We start from the raw sequence: 15035 nt of genomic DNA on the forward strand, positions 1-15035 counted from the left end.
GGCCACATGCCACAGATCCGGTTTGACATGCCTCGTCGAGATTGCCGTTTGACATGCCTCCTTGAGAGCCGGCTCGGCACGCCCTCCTCTTTCTCCAGCTGTGGACGCGCACAGTCCCGTACACGTGCAGCAAGCCTCTGCCAGTCCAGACTCCAGAGAGTCCAGAGAGTCACCCACAATGTACCTGAGGGATACCTAGTGCACTATGCCGCAAGACCCGAAGCACGACATCACTACTCGGCTAACAGCAATCCCCAGTGTTTTCAGAAAACCAATCTCTCGACAACATCTGCTACCATCACGCAACGCGGGCCCCATGCCACGCAGCGCATACTGGTCCGTATCGCAATCTCATCTTTGGTTCCGCATACAAGGAAGACCTTCTGCAGTCTACACTGCCCAGACCATCTGGCAGGTCTAGCCCGTGGAGTAGGTTGTAGCCTTGTATACAGGTCCAGCATCGTTTGCACATTCCCTCTTGCGCACCAGGACCAAAACTCAAACTGGTATTGGCCTCCACACGAGCACTATTCATCTGATCGTTGCCGTCAGTCGCAAGGAAAAGTGCAGCGTGGACGAAGAGTCGGGTAGTACGCCGAGTACGATCTCTAATCCTGTAAGCATGCAGAGACGTTGCTGTCGTCGTCTCGACTGACACCTGTCGCGATTCGCAGGTTCTCCGCCCAATTCCTTGCCTCAACATTCATTAGGCGCCGCTTTAAATTTTCGAACAAGCGTGCTCTTCAGCTTTAATTGTCCGGCATGATCCTATTCAGGAAGGATGCATCATTCGCCACTCGCTGTGTTCGTCACGGCAGCCAATGACGGACCGTGCCTGTTATAGTACGCCGCCAAAAGCATGGCATCACCAACCCAGCGCCACTAAGGTACCTTACTAAATGTAGCTGCACGTGAGCCAAGAACAAGACTAAACCCGCGTTTGCCGAATGCAAACCGCAAGAGATCTCCAGCGGCTTGCATGAAAGCGAACTAGCGCCGCTCTGCGATGTTCAAGACCTGGCGCACCCCGCGAGTCTGTCCACACCTTCATGCCGGACATGGCAAATGAAACCGTATACGGTCAGTTTGTGGACGATCCTCACGAGTGCATCCTAGAGAAATACCCTTTCCCCCGCTCACGGCTGCATTGCCTAACAAATACCCGACTCGTGATTGGCCCCTCACGGGCCCTCACGGGGTGAAGTATGTAGCGGAGAATGAAGACATTACTGAAGAGTCACTTGTTGTAGCGGCAATTCCACCGCATGAGCAGAGGCGCACAGGTATATGTAGGTATTGACATGCCCTCCAAGATCTTCATCCCTCACAGCAAGTCTTTCGCCCCTTCACAGGCTACCTAACTCCTCCCACTTGTCACAATGGTCCAGTCTTGGTTCGCCCTCGCTGCCCTGGCGGGCTCTGCAGCCGCATGGCCAATGGTCATGGAGCAGGACATGCTTCTCAAGCGTGCTGCCTCCGGGCGTCTGAATACTGGTGCTGGTCACCCCAATCCCACATTCGATGCACAGTCACAATACGTGGACGTTTCAGATAATGGACCGAATCCGTTCATGCCTCCCACATCTGGACAGCTTCGTGGACAATGCCCAGGACGTAAGTCATCGAAGTCAATTCATCTCTCTTCCTGACACTCACTTACCTATCCCAGTCAACGCCGCAGCCAATCACGGATTTCTGCCTCGAAATGGAAGAGCCACCATTGAACAGACTGTCACTGGTCTGGGCAACGCCTATGGCATGAGCGCGGATCTGTCCATTGTCCTTGCTGCGATCGCAATCCTCATTTCTGGGGACATACCGACGGGAGAATGGTCTATTGGTGGTGGCTTCCCCAGCAGCCTACCGCTGGTCCTCAGCAATCCCAAAGGCATCTTGGGTACGCATAACAAGTACGAAGGAGATGCTTCCATCGTCCGTGGAGATGCATATCTGAACAACGGGAACGTGGGCGTCTTCCAATGGCAGTCTTGGAACGATTTGTACGAGATTACCGGCACAGACGGTCTCACTTTGGACAAGGTCACGGCGCACTCCGACCGCGTGACCGAGTTCTCGGTACAAAACAACCCCTACTACTTCTCCGGCCCCTTCTCCGGCTTGGTTGCACCGGCAGCGCACAACTTTGTCGTCAACTTCATGTCGAATCACAGCGCAGAATATCCCGGAGGTTACCTTAGCCGGGAAGTCCTGATGTCATTCTTCGCGGTGAGTGGTGATGCAACCGGAGCATATGGCACCAATCCCGGAAACTTTGTACACAATCGCGGACAAGAACGAATTCCCTACAACTGGTACAGACGCAACACCGTCGATGCCTACACGGCCGTGGATGTCTTCCTGGATCTCCTCGCCGGTGCAGCATCATACCCCAACACGCTTCGCATTGGCGGGAATACCGGCACTACCAACTCCTTCACGGGCGTGGACGTCGGCGACCTCTCTGGTGGAGTCTTCAACGCTGCGACTCTGTTCCAGGGAAACAACTTGGCTTGCTTCGCAATTCAGGCTGCTCAAGCAGGCGGTATCGATGAGCTCGATGGTGTGCTCAGCACGGTACAAAACTTGGTGAAGCCCCTCACCGATCAGCTCAGCGGAGCACTGAGCAGCCTGGGTTGTCCCCAACTCAGTGCGAAAGGCTTGAATAGCCAGCTGTTCGCCGCATATCCCGGTGCACGATCTGCCTAATTAGGCATTTCCACCTAGAAGACGACAAAAGCGATCTCGTTTGGTACGATGCGAACATGAGAAATTTGTGGATACTTTAGCGAACGATTTTCCTAACATTGAGCGACTTCTTCTTTAAGCATGTATATATGTACAAGTGGTAATTCCGACGAATTCATTGGGACAATTTTGACACATTCTCTGTTCAGTACCCAGTTTCACAGGAGGCAGGTGAAGTGCAGTTCACGATCACCTAGGAGAGACAAGTATTATGTCTTGGCATCTCGGAAAGCGGGTTTTCGAACGCCGGTCAGGTGCTGTACTAGGCCTCAAATAGGCGGCTAGTCCAGTCTAGTCCCTCGCGTATCGTATCGTATCCAGGGCTGAGGGTCGTGACTAAGCGTCAGCATCCGGAACATCATACCTGGTATTGCATAAAAGGAGGAAGGTGTCTTCGTCGTTTGTTGATGTGATTTGGTTATTACTGTGCACCATCACCACCACCACCGCCTCACGCAGAGAGGAAAGGAACGTCTTTATGCGAACGGCTGAATAAAACTAGATTATATTCGTCAACAGACTACGAGGACCCCCTGAGCTTACCAGGAATTAGCTCTTCTACCTGGTACAGAAACAATTAAAATCACTTCTGCATCGTTCAGCTCGAGCCTCCCCTCGTCACCACCAGCTTCCTCCTCACCGCGGCGTACACCAGCTTCTTGCTGCTCCATTCTCGGGCATAGGGTGCTACGGCAGCAAGGCGAAGCAGAAGCAGAGTGTCTCCGTGGAAAGAGACGATACCACCATCATAGACGAGCCCATCTCTCTTCCTACCCACGCCATGGCCGAAACCGAGCTTACAGGGCCCGCAGTCATGCAGAACGGGAGTGTGCTGCAGGAAAAGGGCTTTGTGGAGCAGAATGTCAATGGCACGACGACGCCGGCCGACCCGTCCAGAGCAGCTTCGCTTCGCTCTGCCACCTCTTCCAAGGCGGCCACTGCGGCGACGACGCCTGCGAGCAGCGCGACCCCTACCTCCGTTGGGGTGGAGAGCCAAGAGCAGGAGGAGGAGTGGAAGATGCCAACGGATGGGCCCTTAAAGACACCAATACCGAGACCTGCGGCTTCGTCCAAACCCCCACCAGAAACGAAGCTCACTGAGGAGCAACAAAAGAAGTATAACGCTGTGCTTGCCGAAGTTTCGCAATGGACGACCATTTCAGCCTCGACCGCTAAGAACGCCGCTCAGGCACCCATCGAGGAGCATGAACGAATGTTCCTGACTCGAGAGTGTCTCCTTCGATATCTTCGGGCCACGAAATGGGTCACTGCCGACGCATTGAAGAGACTCCAGGGCACTCTCAGCTGGAGGCGGGAGTATGGTGCAGATACCTTTACACACGACTACATCAGCCCTGAGAACGAAACTGGCAAGCAAGTGCAACTGGGCTTTGACAAAGACCAGCGACCATGTCTCTATCTTCGTCCAGGCAGGCAAAACACCAAAATGTCCGATCGCCAGATCCACCATCTATGTTATATGCTCGACCGCACCATCGAGCTGATGCCTCCTGGTCAAGAAAGCAATTGTCTGATTATCGATTTCAAAGGCGCCAAAAGCGGCACCGTCCCGAGCTTGGGACAGGCACAAGCTGTGTTGAATATCCTGCAGACACATAACCCAGAGCGCTTAGGAAGGGCGCTTATTTCGGATACGCCTTGGTATGTCAATGCCTTCTTCAAGGTGGTCTCACCGTTCATCGATCCCGTAACGCGGGAAAAGATGAAGTTCAATGAAGACATGACCAAATATATCCCCCAAGAGCAATTGTGGAACGTGTTCAACGGAAGTGTCAATTTCGAGTACGACCATTCGATCTACTGGCCCGCGTACGAAAAAGAGTTCACCAAGAGGAGGGAGGCATACAAGGCCAGGTGGGTGAAGGCGGGAAAGAGAGTTGGGGAGTACGAGGCGTATCTGCGAGGCGGTGATCATCCTTCCTTGCAGGCATTGGAGTCGTCCCAGGAGAACGAACGACCAGTCGCGCCCGCTGCTGCTGCTGCTGCGAGTGAAGCTGATGCTGCCGCTGCTGGCGTTGCAAAATTGAAGGTGTAGAAGCGGCGATAGGGCGTGGAAACTGGGTCAGATAGACTGCATGGCATTGGCGCATTGTTCGATTATTGTCGTTTTGAGTCACCTTTTTGTGGCAGGGCGCGGCGCGGAAGGGGAAAAAAAGACATTCGGAGTACATATGTAGTGGTAACCAGTCCCTAGATCCGGCATTATAGAAAACTGTACAGGCCGCGAAAGTGCGAGCACACCACCAACCAGTCTGGAATGCAGTCAGTCCGTTATACAAATTTCCCCTTATACCATTATTCGAGCACCTTGCGCTGATGACATGCGCGGTCAGGTAGCTCTCTCCCTCTCTCGGTGAAGCTTTCATGTGACGCACATCTTGCTGGACACCCGAGGAGGAAATATGTGATAGGTATTGATGCCTACCACTCACTCACTCACTCACTCTACTCTACTTCTACTCTACTTCTACTCTACTTCTACTCTACTCTGCCCTACTATCATAAGTTCTTCTTCATTCGTTGCTCGCTCTAGCACTCCCTCACTTGTTCCAGGTCAGGCCAGGTCAGGTAAGGTAAGGTTACAGATTTAGCATCCATGCACTCAAAAAAAATAGAGTGTCTCCTGCATAGCCCGGACGTTTTTGCGATGTTAGGCTTATGCTACCTATTTAGGCGTGCTTTCATTGACGGCAGCGTTTGCTGTCTGATCTGTCTCTCTCGAGAACGATGCAATTCGTATTTTGATTGCGTTCCATCCGTGTGTGATGCTACCTACTGACCTCCATTAGGTACCAACCTGGACTAACAGGCTATACGTGCTACAAGAGTGGAGTAATCGATACATACCAGGTATGGATCGTGTCAAGACAGTAGGCAGGCTTATGAATCGAATCGTCTTTTCTGGACTCGCTACTCTACCTACGTACCTAGGTAAGTATGTACCACGACGGGACTGAATCTATTGTAACAGCGCACAGGGTGTAACGGCTCAGGTACCTCATCGTGGGAATTTGCACGACGTACGTGTACATGTGGTGCGTTGACACCTACCACCGATGGGTCAAGACTAACCAACGGCAGTAAGAAGAGAGGCTACAAGTCCTGATTTTACCCAAAAAAGCTCAGCGACATTGATTGTTCATCACGACCATCGAACCAAGGTAGGTATACATTCCACTCTACCCGAGATTGTTTGCCATCAAACAAACCGAGCTACTACGTGGCAGATACAACCATATCCAAGCACATCGGCTTTTGTCATCCACCAGTGGCAATGTGCTGGCAAAACGTGTAGGACGCGCGACTCCCGCGGTGAATCATTGAACATGAGGACCTGTTTTTCTCGTGTCTGTGCAGCCGACAGCCCACAACGAACGGGTATTAAGGTCATGTCGAATGGGCGGAGATGGAAGGGAGATATCGACTTGGTTGTCCCTTGAGAGAGAAAAAAAAATAACATTCAGCTACATTATATCTCTTCGCATCAAGATATCTTCATAGCCAAAAGACGAGTCGACGACGATATGGCACCGTCTCCGCATGAAAGTGGGAGCGAACGGACGATTACGACACCTTCTGTCAGCAGCAGCAGCAGCAGCAAGTCTTTGGACGGACTGAGCTCTGAGCAGGCCAAGAAGGATGGAGACTCCGAACATACACATCTCCCGCAGCCAGAGAAAGATGTGGAAACAGCAGCAGCAGCCTCATCGGTGCACTCCCCGTCCTGTATCGTCGGGTGGTCTGGCCAGGGGGACCAGCAGAATCCCCAGAACTTTACGGTCGTCCAGAAGGTATCGATCAGCCTCGTCATCAGCTTGATGAATCTCACCGTTTCCCTGGCCGTGAGCGTGTTCAGTGCCATGCTGGAAGTCGTGGCGGCCGAGTTCAAGCAGGACCGTCCCGAGAAGATGGAGTCGACGTTGACTGCTTATATCTTGGGGTTGGCATTTGGTAGGTGTTTGTTGTTGGCCCCCCTTTTTTTTTAGCATCAGGGGCAAACGAATAGTAGGCTAATGCATATCACATCGAGCAGGTCCCGTCTTATTCGGTCCCGCATCAGAGTACTATGGTCGAAAGCGACCACTCATCCTCGGCGTGGGTGGCTTCGTGCTCTTCTGTACCTTCACGACATATGTCAGCAACGTGCAAGCACTGCTCCTGTGCAGATTTCTGGCAGCCGCATGCGGAAGCGCTGCATATGTCATTCCACCGGGCATCTTCGTCGACTTGTATGGCCCGGTCGGGAGGGCTGTCGGGTATCAGATCTTTGCGACAGCTGCTTTCATCGGCGGTTCACTGGGGCCTGCTGTCGCTGCTTGCATGATCTACCATGGCATCAATTGGCGCTGGACCCTTTACTTGGTCAACGGCATCACGTTCCCCCTCATCGTGGCAATGCTGTTTCTTCCAGAGACTCTCGGGCCGTGCATACTACAAACCAAGGCGCGTCAATTACGGCTCACGACAGGTGATTGGTCTCTCCACACACGTCAAGAGGAGAGCGCGGTCAACTTCTCGAAATACCTTGCCAAGCCGTGGAAAATGCTTGTTCAGGAGCCGGTACTCATCGTGGTCACCACTGCTTTCACCATTGATTATGCAGTCTTCTCGGAAACGTACTCGTGGGTGCCTTTTGCCTTCTCCATGAGAGGATGGAAGCCACTCTACGCATACAGTGCCCTCCTGCTGACCATCCCTGGCTTCATCTTGGGTTGTGCGATCGTGGTTATTGACACCAAGACCCGATTCCAGCGACATTTCAAAAAGGCTCTGATAACCGCACCAGAGAGTAGACTGCCACCACTGGTAAGTCCGTCCCTTCCGAACAGATTTGCTTCATTGATAGTGTGACTGACTGACAACAACCTCAGGTCGCTGGCATGGCTCTACTCTCCATCGGCTTACTCACATTCGCGTGGACCTGTGCCCGACACATTCCCTGGCAAATCCAAGGCTTCTCCGAAGTCCTATTCGGATGTGGCATGTACCTAGTCTGGGTGACCGCAACCGTCTACATCCAAGACCTCTACGTCTCACATTCCAACAGCGCCTTAGCCGCTTGCTCATTCGTGAGATATACCATCGGTGCTGCGGCGCCCATGTTGTCGAGTCTGCTTCGTCGGAAGCTGGGCTTGCCCTGGGTAAGAACTTCCACCACTCCCCCCCTTTTTACCTTCCACCTATGTCTATGCTGCGCAACATCATGCTGACGAATGAACCCTTTCTCTGGAAATGCATGGCATACCAGGCCGTCAGCGCATTGGGCATCACGTGTGCTGTTCTCGTCCCGGCTCATATGCTGTTGTACTTCTTTGGAAGAAAAGTCCGAGCCTGGAGCAAGTTTGCGCTTCATGATACCTATTCTGCGGATGCGGATGAGCCTCGACTGTGATGATTTGTGATGTAGATCTTTGAGGTGATTTGGGGTATCCGGTATATCGATTATTTGTTTGGGGAAAAGGGGTGGGGGGACGGGGGGGGAGGAGGTTCTTGCAGAAGGGCTGAAATCTCCTGGCACAGTAGTGTGGTACTAGCTGTCAGCTATGTAGTTCGCCATGAAATGATCTTTGTGTGTCTCTCTCTGTCTTAGCTGCGGGCGATCAGTATCTACTGTCCTGCCTTAGTGTCAATATCAATCGGGCAATGAGAACAGATTATCCGACTGAGGCAGGCGAAAAAGGGTCCCTGATTTGGTTTTTCTTTCCATCCCCTTTGGCTCGCAGCGAGCCATCATCTTTGCACCAAAGCTTATTCCTTTCGTCAGTATGCTTTGCACTATACTATACCCGCGCGTGCATAAATACAGTAAGCATTGCACAAGAGAAAAAGCCTTATAGGGCGAAAAGGCTAGGTATACAGACCTTAGGGATGTAGCTATGCTTTTACGAGACCGTATTCGCTAAAGAGTCGGCTATCTCTGGGCGCGATCGTAATGTGTGCAGTAGTCATGCAGGTAACCTGTTTGTTTGGACTATGCAACCATTGCAATATCTTGAAAGGGCACGAAATCGATATCTTCTCGAGATTGATCTTGATCAGGTCCAGTTGTCCTTTTTTTTCTGTAAGGAGCTTGCAACTGGAGAGATATAGAGAGACATCTTTATCTCGGTAAACGGATTGTTCTCCGGCGAGACTACGGGTCATCTATCTCGCGTACTGTAGGTTGTCCCTTGCTCCCCCCGAAAGGATAAAAAGACAAACCAAATAATGGCTTGTTTACAATTGGTAGCTGACTGAAGGATATAATACGATACGTACTTACTTTTCCTTAGTGAAAGAACTGCTTGCTCATTGTACCGATGAAGGGCCCTATGTCTCTATGCCTTGCACTGTGCCAACACAAACTACTCCGAGATTCTCCCCTATCGAGGGGGCGAGGACTGTAGGTTTTTCTTTTTTTTTTTGAAAAACCCTTGCAGGTAGTTTCGAGTTTTCCCGTCCAGTAAAACAACAGAATGTCGCGGTTGCTGTAGATTGATTAACGTGCGAGACTAGTGTCAATAGAAGAGGTCTAACGAGAACCGCTCGTTGAAAACCATGACCATATCTGAAACACATGCATCTACCAGATCGTGAAGAGCGTGGTGAGAGCGAATCTCTCTCAAGTAGTTCCGACTCCTTAGTATCAACGTCTTTTGATTTAAGCTCCCGATCTTCCTGATCGCCCAGACCGCTTACTTTGCCAAGCGACAGGCTTCTCTGTTGGTATCTAAAAAACCTTAGTTCAACCGGTCAGACTACTCTCTGCCATCTCCAGGTTACATGCCATAGTCGGAGCGGACGTACGGAGGCTTGGAATGCTGCAAAACAAAAGTCCATGTACCTTCTACAATGTAGTTGATATCTTTTCCCCTGTTGTTTGTTGGTGGATGTCAGACGATTTCCCGGCTTCCTCCCCCCTTTGCCCAGAGTCAAGCGGAAGAAACATGCTTACCTTATTGCTTGTTAGTGATCACCAAACAACATCATATCTCTCTTCATCTCACCACTCCAGATCCGTTATCCATCCGCTTTGACACCGATACAGTCAGATTCGCTACAGCTCGTGTCTGCCTGCCTAATGATTTCCGCTCAAATTGGTATCCCGGATGATGAGAAAAATTCCCTCGTTCGGAGCCTGCTTGAGCCCGAGCTAGGAGTAGTAAAAGGTACAGGTATGGCGAGGTGAGGCTTGCAAGCTCTCTCGTGAGACATGTCAATGTGCAGCCATGGGAAAAGCCGTGGTCTCTCCATGAAGAGTTGGAGACTTGCAAAATTCGAGAGGTCAAGGCTCCCACCCAAATGGATGGACTTCAACCGCTTCCAGGGGGATGGATCCTATGCTGGCTCTCAGCGGCTTGGCTGCTGTGTATCCCGAAAGTCCTCGCTGTATTACTATCCAGTAGTAGGACGCCCGGTACGAGTCTAGGTCATATCCTAGTTGCACGCAGTGGAAAACAGCAACCGGGTACGTACAGCGTACAAGTCCATGGCAAAGTGAAAAAGTATCGCGTCGTAGCGTAGTACTCCGCAGTTGGCCTACTCCCACTAGCTGGCTTTCAGAGACCGAGTCCAGGTTGCATGTCCAATAGGACACTCCATTCCGACGGATCGGGTGCGGTTCCAGTTCCCGCTTCTGGCATTCTGGTAGATCTGCCTTCACCAGGGGGAGGACAGCTTCGTGGAATCCTCGAGCTCACGCACGGCAGATGCGCGAGTTCCCATCCCCTTGTGACAGTCCCCTTGTGGACGCTACTCACTGGTCAACTGAGATATAAAAACACCGCTCCCGTCGGCGAGAGAAGAAGAGAATCAAAGTCAATTCTCGGCCTTCACATCCATCCATCCATCCATCCATCTCGAAACCAAGTCAGACATCATCCATCATGTTGTTCTTCAGCAAGTTCAGCCTCGCTTCGCTGCTCATGGTCGCCTCGCTGGCACCAACGGTCCTCGCTGCTTGTAACACGGCGAGTGTACGTCCATCCTAGTCACGATACATCGGAACCTGTCATACTGAAACTTTGGATAGGATTGCACCAGCCCTTTCCCTAAATGCATGATCTGCCCTGGTACTGCGAACAAGTGTGTGAGCGGTGCAGAATGCGGCGCCAATACGCCCGCCACTTGTGCTTGTAAATGATCAATCGGTAAGTTTGTGCAGTAGACACAGATACGACGATGATGGTGCTGATGATGAGTTGATTGGTACAGTCCTCCTCGCTGGTATTCTGGTTCCTTATGCGCAAGACCCACAAAGCCGAAGGTGATTTGCTGGCGATGGCCTACGTCTGATGTCTGTCAGTGCCGAAGTTATCGTATGAGGGATCGTCTGACACCACGAAGACAAGTTGGAGACACGGAGCAAGAAAATGGATGGCATGGATGTAGGACAGTTGATGCAGACAAGCAAGCAGTCCATGGGACTTCGTACCCACCAGTCAACCACACCTAAGCAGTGTACTGTGGCGGCGGCGGTTCCTGTGCAGTAGCAGTTCCGCTTGCAAGTCGTTCAAAAGCCTCACCTCTCACTCTCTGCAACTCTATCCTCGCAGCTTCTAGATCATTACCCGCCTGTTTCAGGTTCTGATTTGCAGTCAGACACCGATTTTTCTGCTCCCGGATCTGGCCCTGCAAGTCCTGATATGCAGCACCCAGTTGAGCATCGCTAGATCGGATGCGATCATGTTGTGCCTGTATGATTGTCCCTTCCTGTCAGTAGGAGTCGTCGAATCGGGGACAGAAGGGAACTGACCATATCTGTGAAGATATTATCGAACAGCACATCACTGAAGAAGTGACCATGATCGATACTGATATCTTTCAACTCTCGAACCTGGAAACAAAAGCCCAAAGATCAGCAACACTGTCAACGGGACATCCTTCAGCGACGATGATCGAATACGACTCACTTGTGGCTGCATCCTCCTCGCCTCACCCATATGTCTCAATGTCTGATGAATCCAATTCTGAGCCTGCGCCAACGCATCTCGTTCCATCATATCCGTGAAACTCCCACCTCCCAGAAACATATCCCTCTGCGAACGTCTCAGGGCATCTTGCATGGACATGCCAGCTTGTTTGAGAGCAGAATCGGCTTTGCCCAGGATGTCGAGCACAAGTTTATCTGTGGTCGCTTGGCGATTGGCAATATCGAAAGATTCTTTGGAGTCGCTCACGGCACGTTCGAGATCATCTTCACCAGGAAAGTCGGGCGTGGGACCGCTGAAGATGGAGTGGTAGAGTTGATCGAGTTCGATCTGCGCCGCGTCGTGGCGTTTAGTGGCGTTTTCGAGATTGGATTTGTCCCTTTCTGCTTGTTGCAGCGCAGAAGCCAGCTCGTCATGGGTCTCTCTGGCAGAACGTTCAGCTTGCCAGGCTTCGAGGAACTCCTTTTCCTCCTTTTCCTGACGGGACGTGAACTTTTCTTGGCCTTTGGAGCCGCCCGCCTTGTGGAGGTAGCGTTTGAAGCTGCTGTCTCGGTATTTGAGGTGATCCTGCGATACCGGATCAGTCAGTCGCTGTCTGTGTCTGCGCGCACCGGCACATGCATTCTCACCTTTCGTTCGTCCTCCGTTATAGTATGCAACCTCCGCAGCTCTTTGGCTGTCGTAGCAATTTGAGATTGGAGGTCAGATATATAGGCCGAATTCTGTTTGAGCGAGGACGGAGCGTGATCAGTTTGCCGCAGCTCCGCGAGCAAGTGAGTATTTTTATGCGCAGCTTGCTGCAGTGTGTATTGGAGTTGTGACATGCTGGCCCTATGTTGTGGGTATACAGATGCCGTGACGAGAGCGAGGCGCGGAATGGCGTCTTGATTCAAGGTCTGTGGTAATGTATGTACCTGCTCGTGGTGAATTCAATGCCAGATCCACCATTGGTATGGGAGGACTATACAGAAAGCACCTCGAATTATTGGATGGACGAGCCACGAATCCTTCGAGGAATCCTTCGAGGAATCCTTCATGAAGTAGAAGTGTAGGATAGCGCCAAGGCAAGCTGCGTCACTTCGGCATAGCATAATCTAGGTACCTACACGTACGTTACAATGCACTCACTCTGTCCCGGGGCACTGCAGTCATGTATCCCACTCGCTCGAGTGTGAACCGCTTCAGCCCCAGCGTTCGTCGTCGTTTGCTACATCATGCAAGTAGTCCACTCGGTCATCGGCTTCACTGACGCTGCTGGAACTGACGCTGCTGGAAGCATCTTCAGCCTTTGTGGTGTCCGGTAGGAGACCATGGGTTACTGGAGGTCCAGTGTACCATGACAGTTCGATTCTGCCGTGAAGTGGGAAGTCCGTAGTGAGCGTTGTGGACATGAAGATCTCGCACTGGTAGCGCTCTTCAAACGTGATCAAGGCAGCCTGCGGTTTGTCCGGGTGTCTGTCGAGCGATGCATGCTCCGCAGCATTAAACAAGAGCCAGGACCGCAAAACCTCGTGGTGGTCGTCAAAGCTACCTTCAGTGAAAGCCACGGACACAGTCTTTGGCCTGTTATCCAGTCGCAAGACAGCACCGCTCTTAGCAGCGCCGGCCCAACCACTGCCCCGGTACCCACCCCGATACCCACCTCGACCTCGCCCACGGCCGCGATAGCCGCCTCTTCCACGTGGATAGAAGGACGCTGACGACCAGTCTGCGGAACCAATAGTCACGGCGTCCGGGTCAATTCCCAGCGTCTTGGCTTCCTCTTCGAGCTTCGCAAGCTGTTCTCGGAGCTGCCTTGTCTTTTCTGACTCTGCTGGCAGACCTTGCTTGCGCGCCAGCTCATCTGCAACTTGTCCCTTTTTCGCCTCCAACTCCCTGATCTTGGCATCAATCTCCAGTCGTTTCTGGCGTGCTTCTTCCAGCACCTTCTGCCTCTCCTCGTACCTCCGTTGCGCCTCGTCCTGCCTCGTCCTCACCTCTTCAATGTCAAAAGCCGGCTCCTCGTCCCCCATCTCGATTTCATCGGTGAAACCAGTCATTGGCAGCTCCGGCAAGCAATCGGGAGAGTCATACCAGTAGACCTTGACGAACCTATTGTCAAAGATACTTTTGGGACTGTTGTAAGCGGCACTGGCAGATCTGAAGCTGTCGTAACGGATGATAGCCAGACGTTTATGCGGCATCATGGTGACATCTTCAATGGCGCCAAACTCCCCAAAGAAATCCCGCACCGTCTGTTCGTCGAATTTCTCCTTGGGGATCTGCTCTACAACGATGCTCGTAACTGACTGATCATAGTTCGGTCCTTGCAACGAGAAATCGGCGCGTTTCTTGGCACGTCCGCGGCTTTTCTTAGAAGCGGCGCTTTTCTGCTTGTTTTGACCAGCCCAGTCCAATGGTGAATAGGCTAGCATGCCGTTCTTAGTGGGCACGAGGCCAGCAAGCAGCTCACTTCCGTCATCATATTCTACCATCTGGTCGTCCTGGGGCACCACATAGGCATCAGTGCCATGGTCATAAGGACACTGTGCGCCTCTTGTGCAGAAGCCTTTCGTATCGTAATCCCGACAGCGGTTGCCAGACTTCATTGGTGTTGACGGGAGCATGGGCATGGCAGGCATACCCGGTGGAAGCAGTCCCGTTGCCATTGCAGTGGCCATGGCCATGAATGAGGCCATCGGATTCGCGGGGTCCCAGGCAGGTAGACCAGACAGAGGCGGAGGAGATATGGCTGGTCGCAGGTAGTTTCCTCTGCCGTGTCGTCCGCTCGTAGCACCGCGCCGCGCCTGTTTCGACGGCCTACCATTTGTACCATTGCCCGGTAGTCGGCTCTCGTCGACGCGATCGGGCGCATGGTAGCCGCGCTTTTTACCCTGATTGAAGGCGGGTGTCTGGGGTATCGTCACCTTTGCGGGCGGCTTAGGTGGAGGAGGTGGCTGCTTCGTCGATGGATCAAATGATCTGGTGGCAATGGCGGCGAAGAGTTCGCTGACGAAGGCATCGGTCTTGTCGTTCAGGAAGTCCTTCAGGTTGTCGACGCAGTTGGAGCGGGCGATGGCGTCGGACTCGTCCGTGGTGAGCAGCGCGAGCACATAGTCAGCCAGCACGTCTCTATCGACGCGTTAGTTACACCAGCCATGGCTCGTTTGTGGTCATCCAGTGTGTCTCGTACCCATCCGCGTCAACTTCCGTCGATTTCTCGAGCTTCGAGATAATCCACGCCTTGAGCAGCTCCGAGTCGGCGTCGTCGAACTTCATCTTAGCGGGTTGCGTTTTCCATGCGTGTCGTCATGTGTAGGATGCGACCGTTACATGTATGTACCGGTGTCTGTGATGCGCCCTCCGCAGCGAAGGGTCTGG

At 52.4% G+C, this 15035-nt stretch overlaps 7 protein-coding genes across 7 annotated transcripts; 5 read left to right on the forward strand and 2 right to left on the reverse strand.

Annotated features, from left to right (window-relative positions):
• Window positions 1-1379: 1379 nt before the first annotated feature.
• Window positions 1380-2706, forward strand: SEPMUDRAFT_154451 (Cloroperoxidase; the record flags this gene model as incomplete). Its single annotated transcript, XM_016907563.1, has 2 exons — window positions 1380-1614; window positions 1670-2706. The coding sequence occupies 2 exons, from the start codon at window positions 1380-1382 to the stop codon at window positions 2704-2706; spliced, it is 1272 nt and encodes a 423-aa protein (XP_016763812.1).
• Window positions 2707-3178: 472 nt separating this feature from the next.
• SEPMUDRAFT_147506 (CRAL/TRIO domain-containing protein) lies at window positions 3179-5007 on the forward strand. The gene has a single exon (XM_016904342.1). The coding sequence runs from the start codon at window positions 3527-3529 to the stop codon at window positions 4799-4801; it is 1275 nt and encodes a 424-aa protein (XP_016763813.1). The 5' UTR covers window positions 3179-3526; the 3' UTR covers window positions 4802-5007.
• Window positions 5008-5183: 176 nt separating this feature from the next.
• SEPMUDRAFT_105915 (uncharacterized protein) lies at window positions 5184-5872 on the forward strand (the record flags this gene model as incomplete). The annotated part of the gene is made up of 3 exons (XM_016900600.1): window positions 5184-5339; window positions 5556-5697; window positions 5745-5872. The coding sequence occupies 3 exons, from the start codon at window positions 5184-5186 to the stop codon at window positions 5870-5872; spliced, it is 426 nt and encodes a 141-aa protein (XP_016763814.1).
• Window positions 5873-6290: 418 nt separating this feature from the next.
• Window positions 6291-8158, forward strand: SEPMUDRAFT_114772 (MFS general substrate transporter; the record flags this gene model as incomplete). The annotated part of the gene is made up of 4 exons (XM_016901111.1): window positions 6291-6717; window positions 6800-7572; window positions 7638-7907; window positions 8015-8158. 4 exons carry the CDS (start codon window positions 6291-6293, stop codon window positions 8156-8158), a joined length of 1614 nt encoding a protein of 537 aa, XP_016763815.1.
• A 2473-nt stretch (window positions 8159-10631) lies between these two features.
• On the forward strand, window positions 10632-10888 carry SEPMUDRAFT_139369 (uncharacterized protein; the record flags this gene model as incomplete). Its single annotated transcript, XM_016902901.1, has 2 exons — window positions 10632-10721; window positions 10778-10888. The coding sequence occupies 2 exons, from the start codon at window positions 10632-10634 to the stop codon at window positions 10886-10888; spliced, it is 201 nt and encodes a 66-aa protein (XP_016763816.1).
• Window positions 10889-11196: 308 nt separating this feature from the next.
• SEPMUDRAFT_114774 (uncharacterized protein) lies at window positions 11197-12499 on the reverse strand (the record flags this gene model as incomplete). Its single annotated transcript, XM_016901112.1, has 4 exons — window positions 11197-11439; window positions 11501-11581; window positions 11658-12242; window positions 12305-12499. The coding sequence occupies 4 exons, from the start codon at window positions 12497-12499 to the stop codon at window positions 11197-11199; spliced, it is 1104 nt and encodes a 367-aa protein (XP_016763817.1).
• On the reverse strand, window positions 11273-15025 carry SEPMUDRAFT_147508 (uncharacterized protein). Its single transcript, XM_016904343.1, has 5 exons — window positions 14848-15025; window positions 12305-14786; window positions 11658-12242; window positions 11501-11581; window positions 11273-11439 (listed from the first exon to the last, which is right to left on the reverse strand). Exons 1-2 carry the CDS (start codon window positions 14931-14933, stop codon window positions 12857-12859), a joined length of 2016 nt encoding a protein of 671 aa, XP_016763818.1. The 5' UTR covers window positions 14934-15025; the 3' UTR covers window positions 11273-11439; window positions 11501-11581; window positions 11658-12242; window positions 12305-12856.
• Between the last annotated feature and the right edge of the window lie 10 nt (window positions 15026-15035).

This window comes from Sphaerulina musiva (assembly GCF_000320565.1).
Source record: "Sphaerulina musiva SO2202 unplaced genomic scaffold SEPMUscaffold_2, whole genome shotgun sequence".
NCBI classification, from domain to species: Eukaryota; Fungi; Ascomycota; class Dothideomycetes; order Mycosphaerellales; family Mycosphaerellaceae; genus Sphaerulina; species Sphaerulina musiva.

Excerpts from the sequence above, each read along its gene's own strand:
- SEPMUDRAFT_147506 (XM_016904342.1), top strand. The coding sequence starts at position 3,527 with ATGGCCGAAACCGAGCTTACAGGGCCCGCAGTCATGCAGAACGGGAGT.
- SEPMUDRAFT_147508 (XM_016904343.1), bottom strand. The coding sequence starts at position 14,933 with ATGAAGTTCGACGACGCCGACTCGGAGCTGCTCAAGGCGTGGATTATC. Across the intron at positions 14,787-14,847 it reads ACGGAAGTTGACGCGGATGG|AGACGTGCTGGCTGACTATG; the intron begins GTACGAGACACA and ends ACGCGTCGATAG.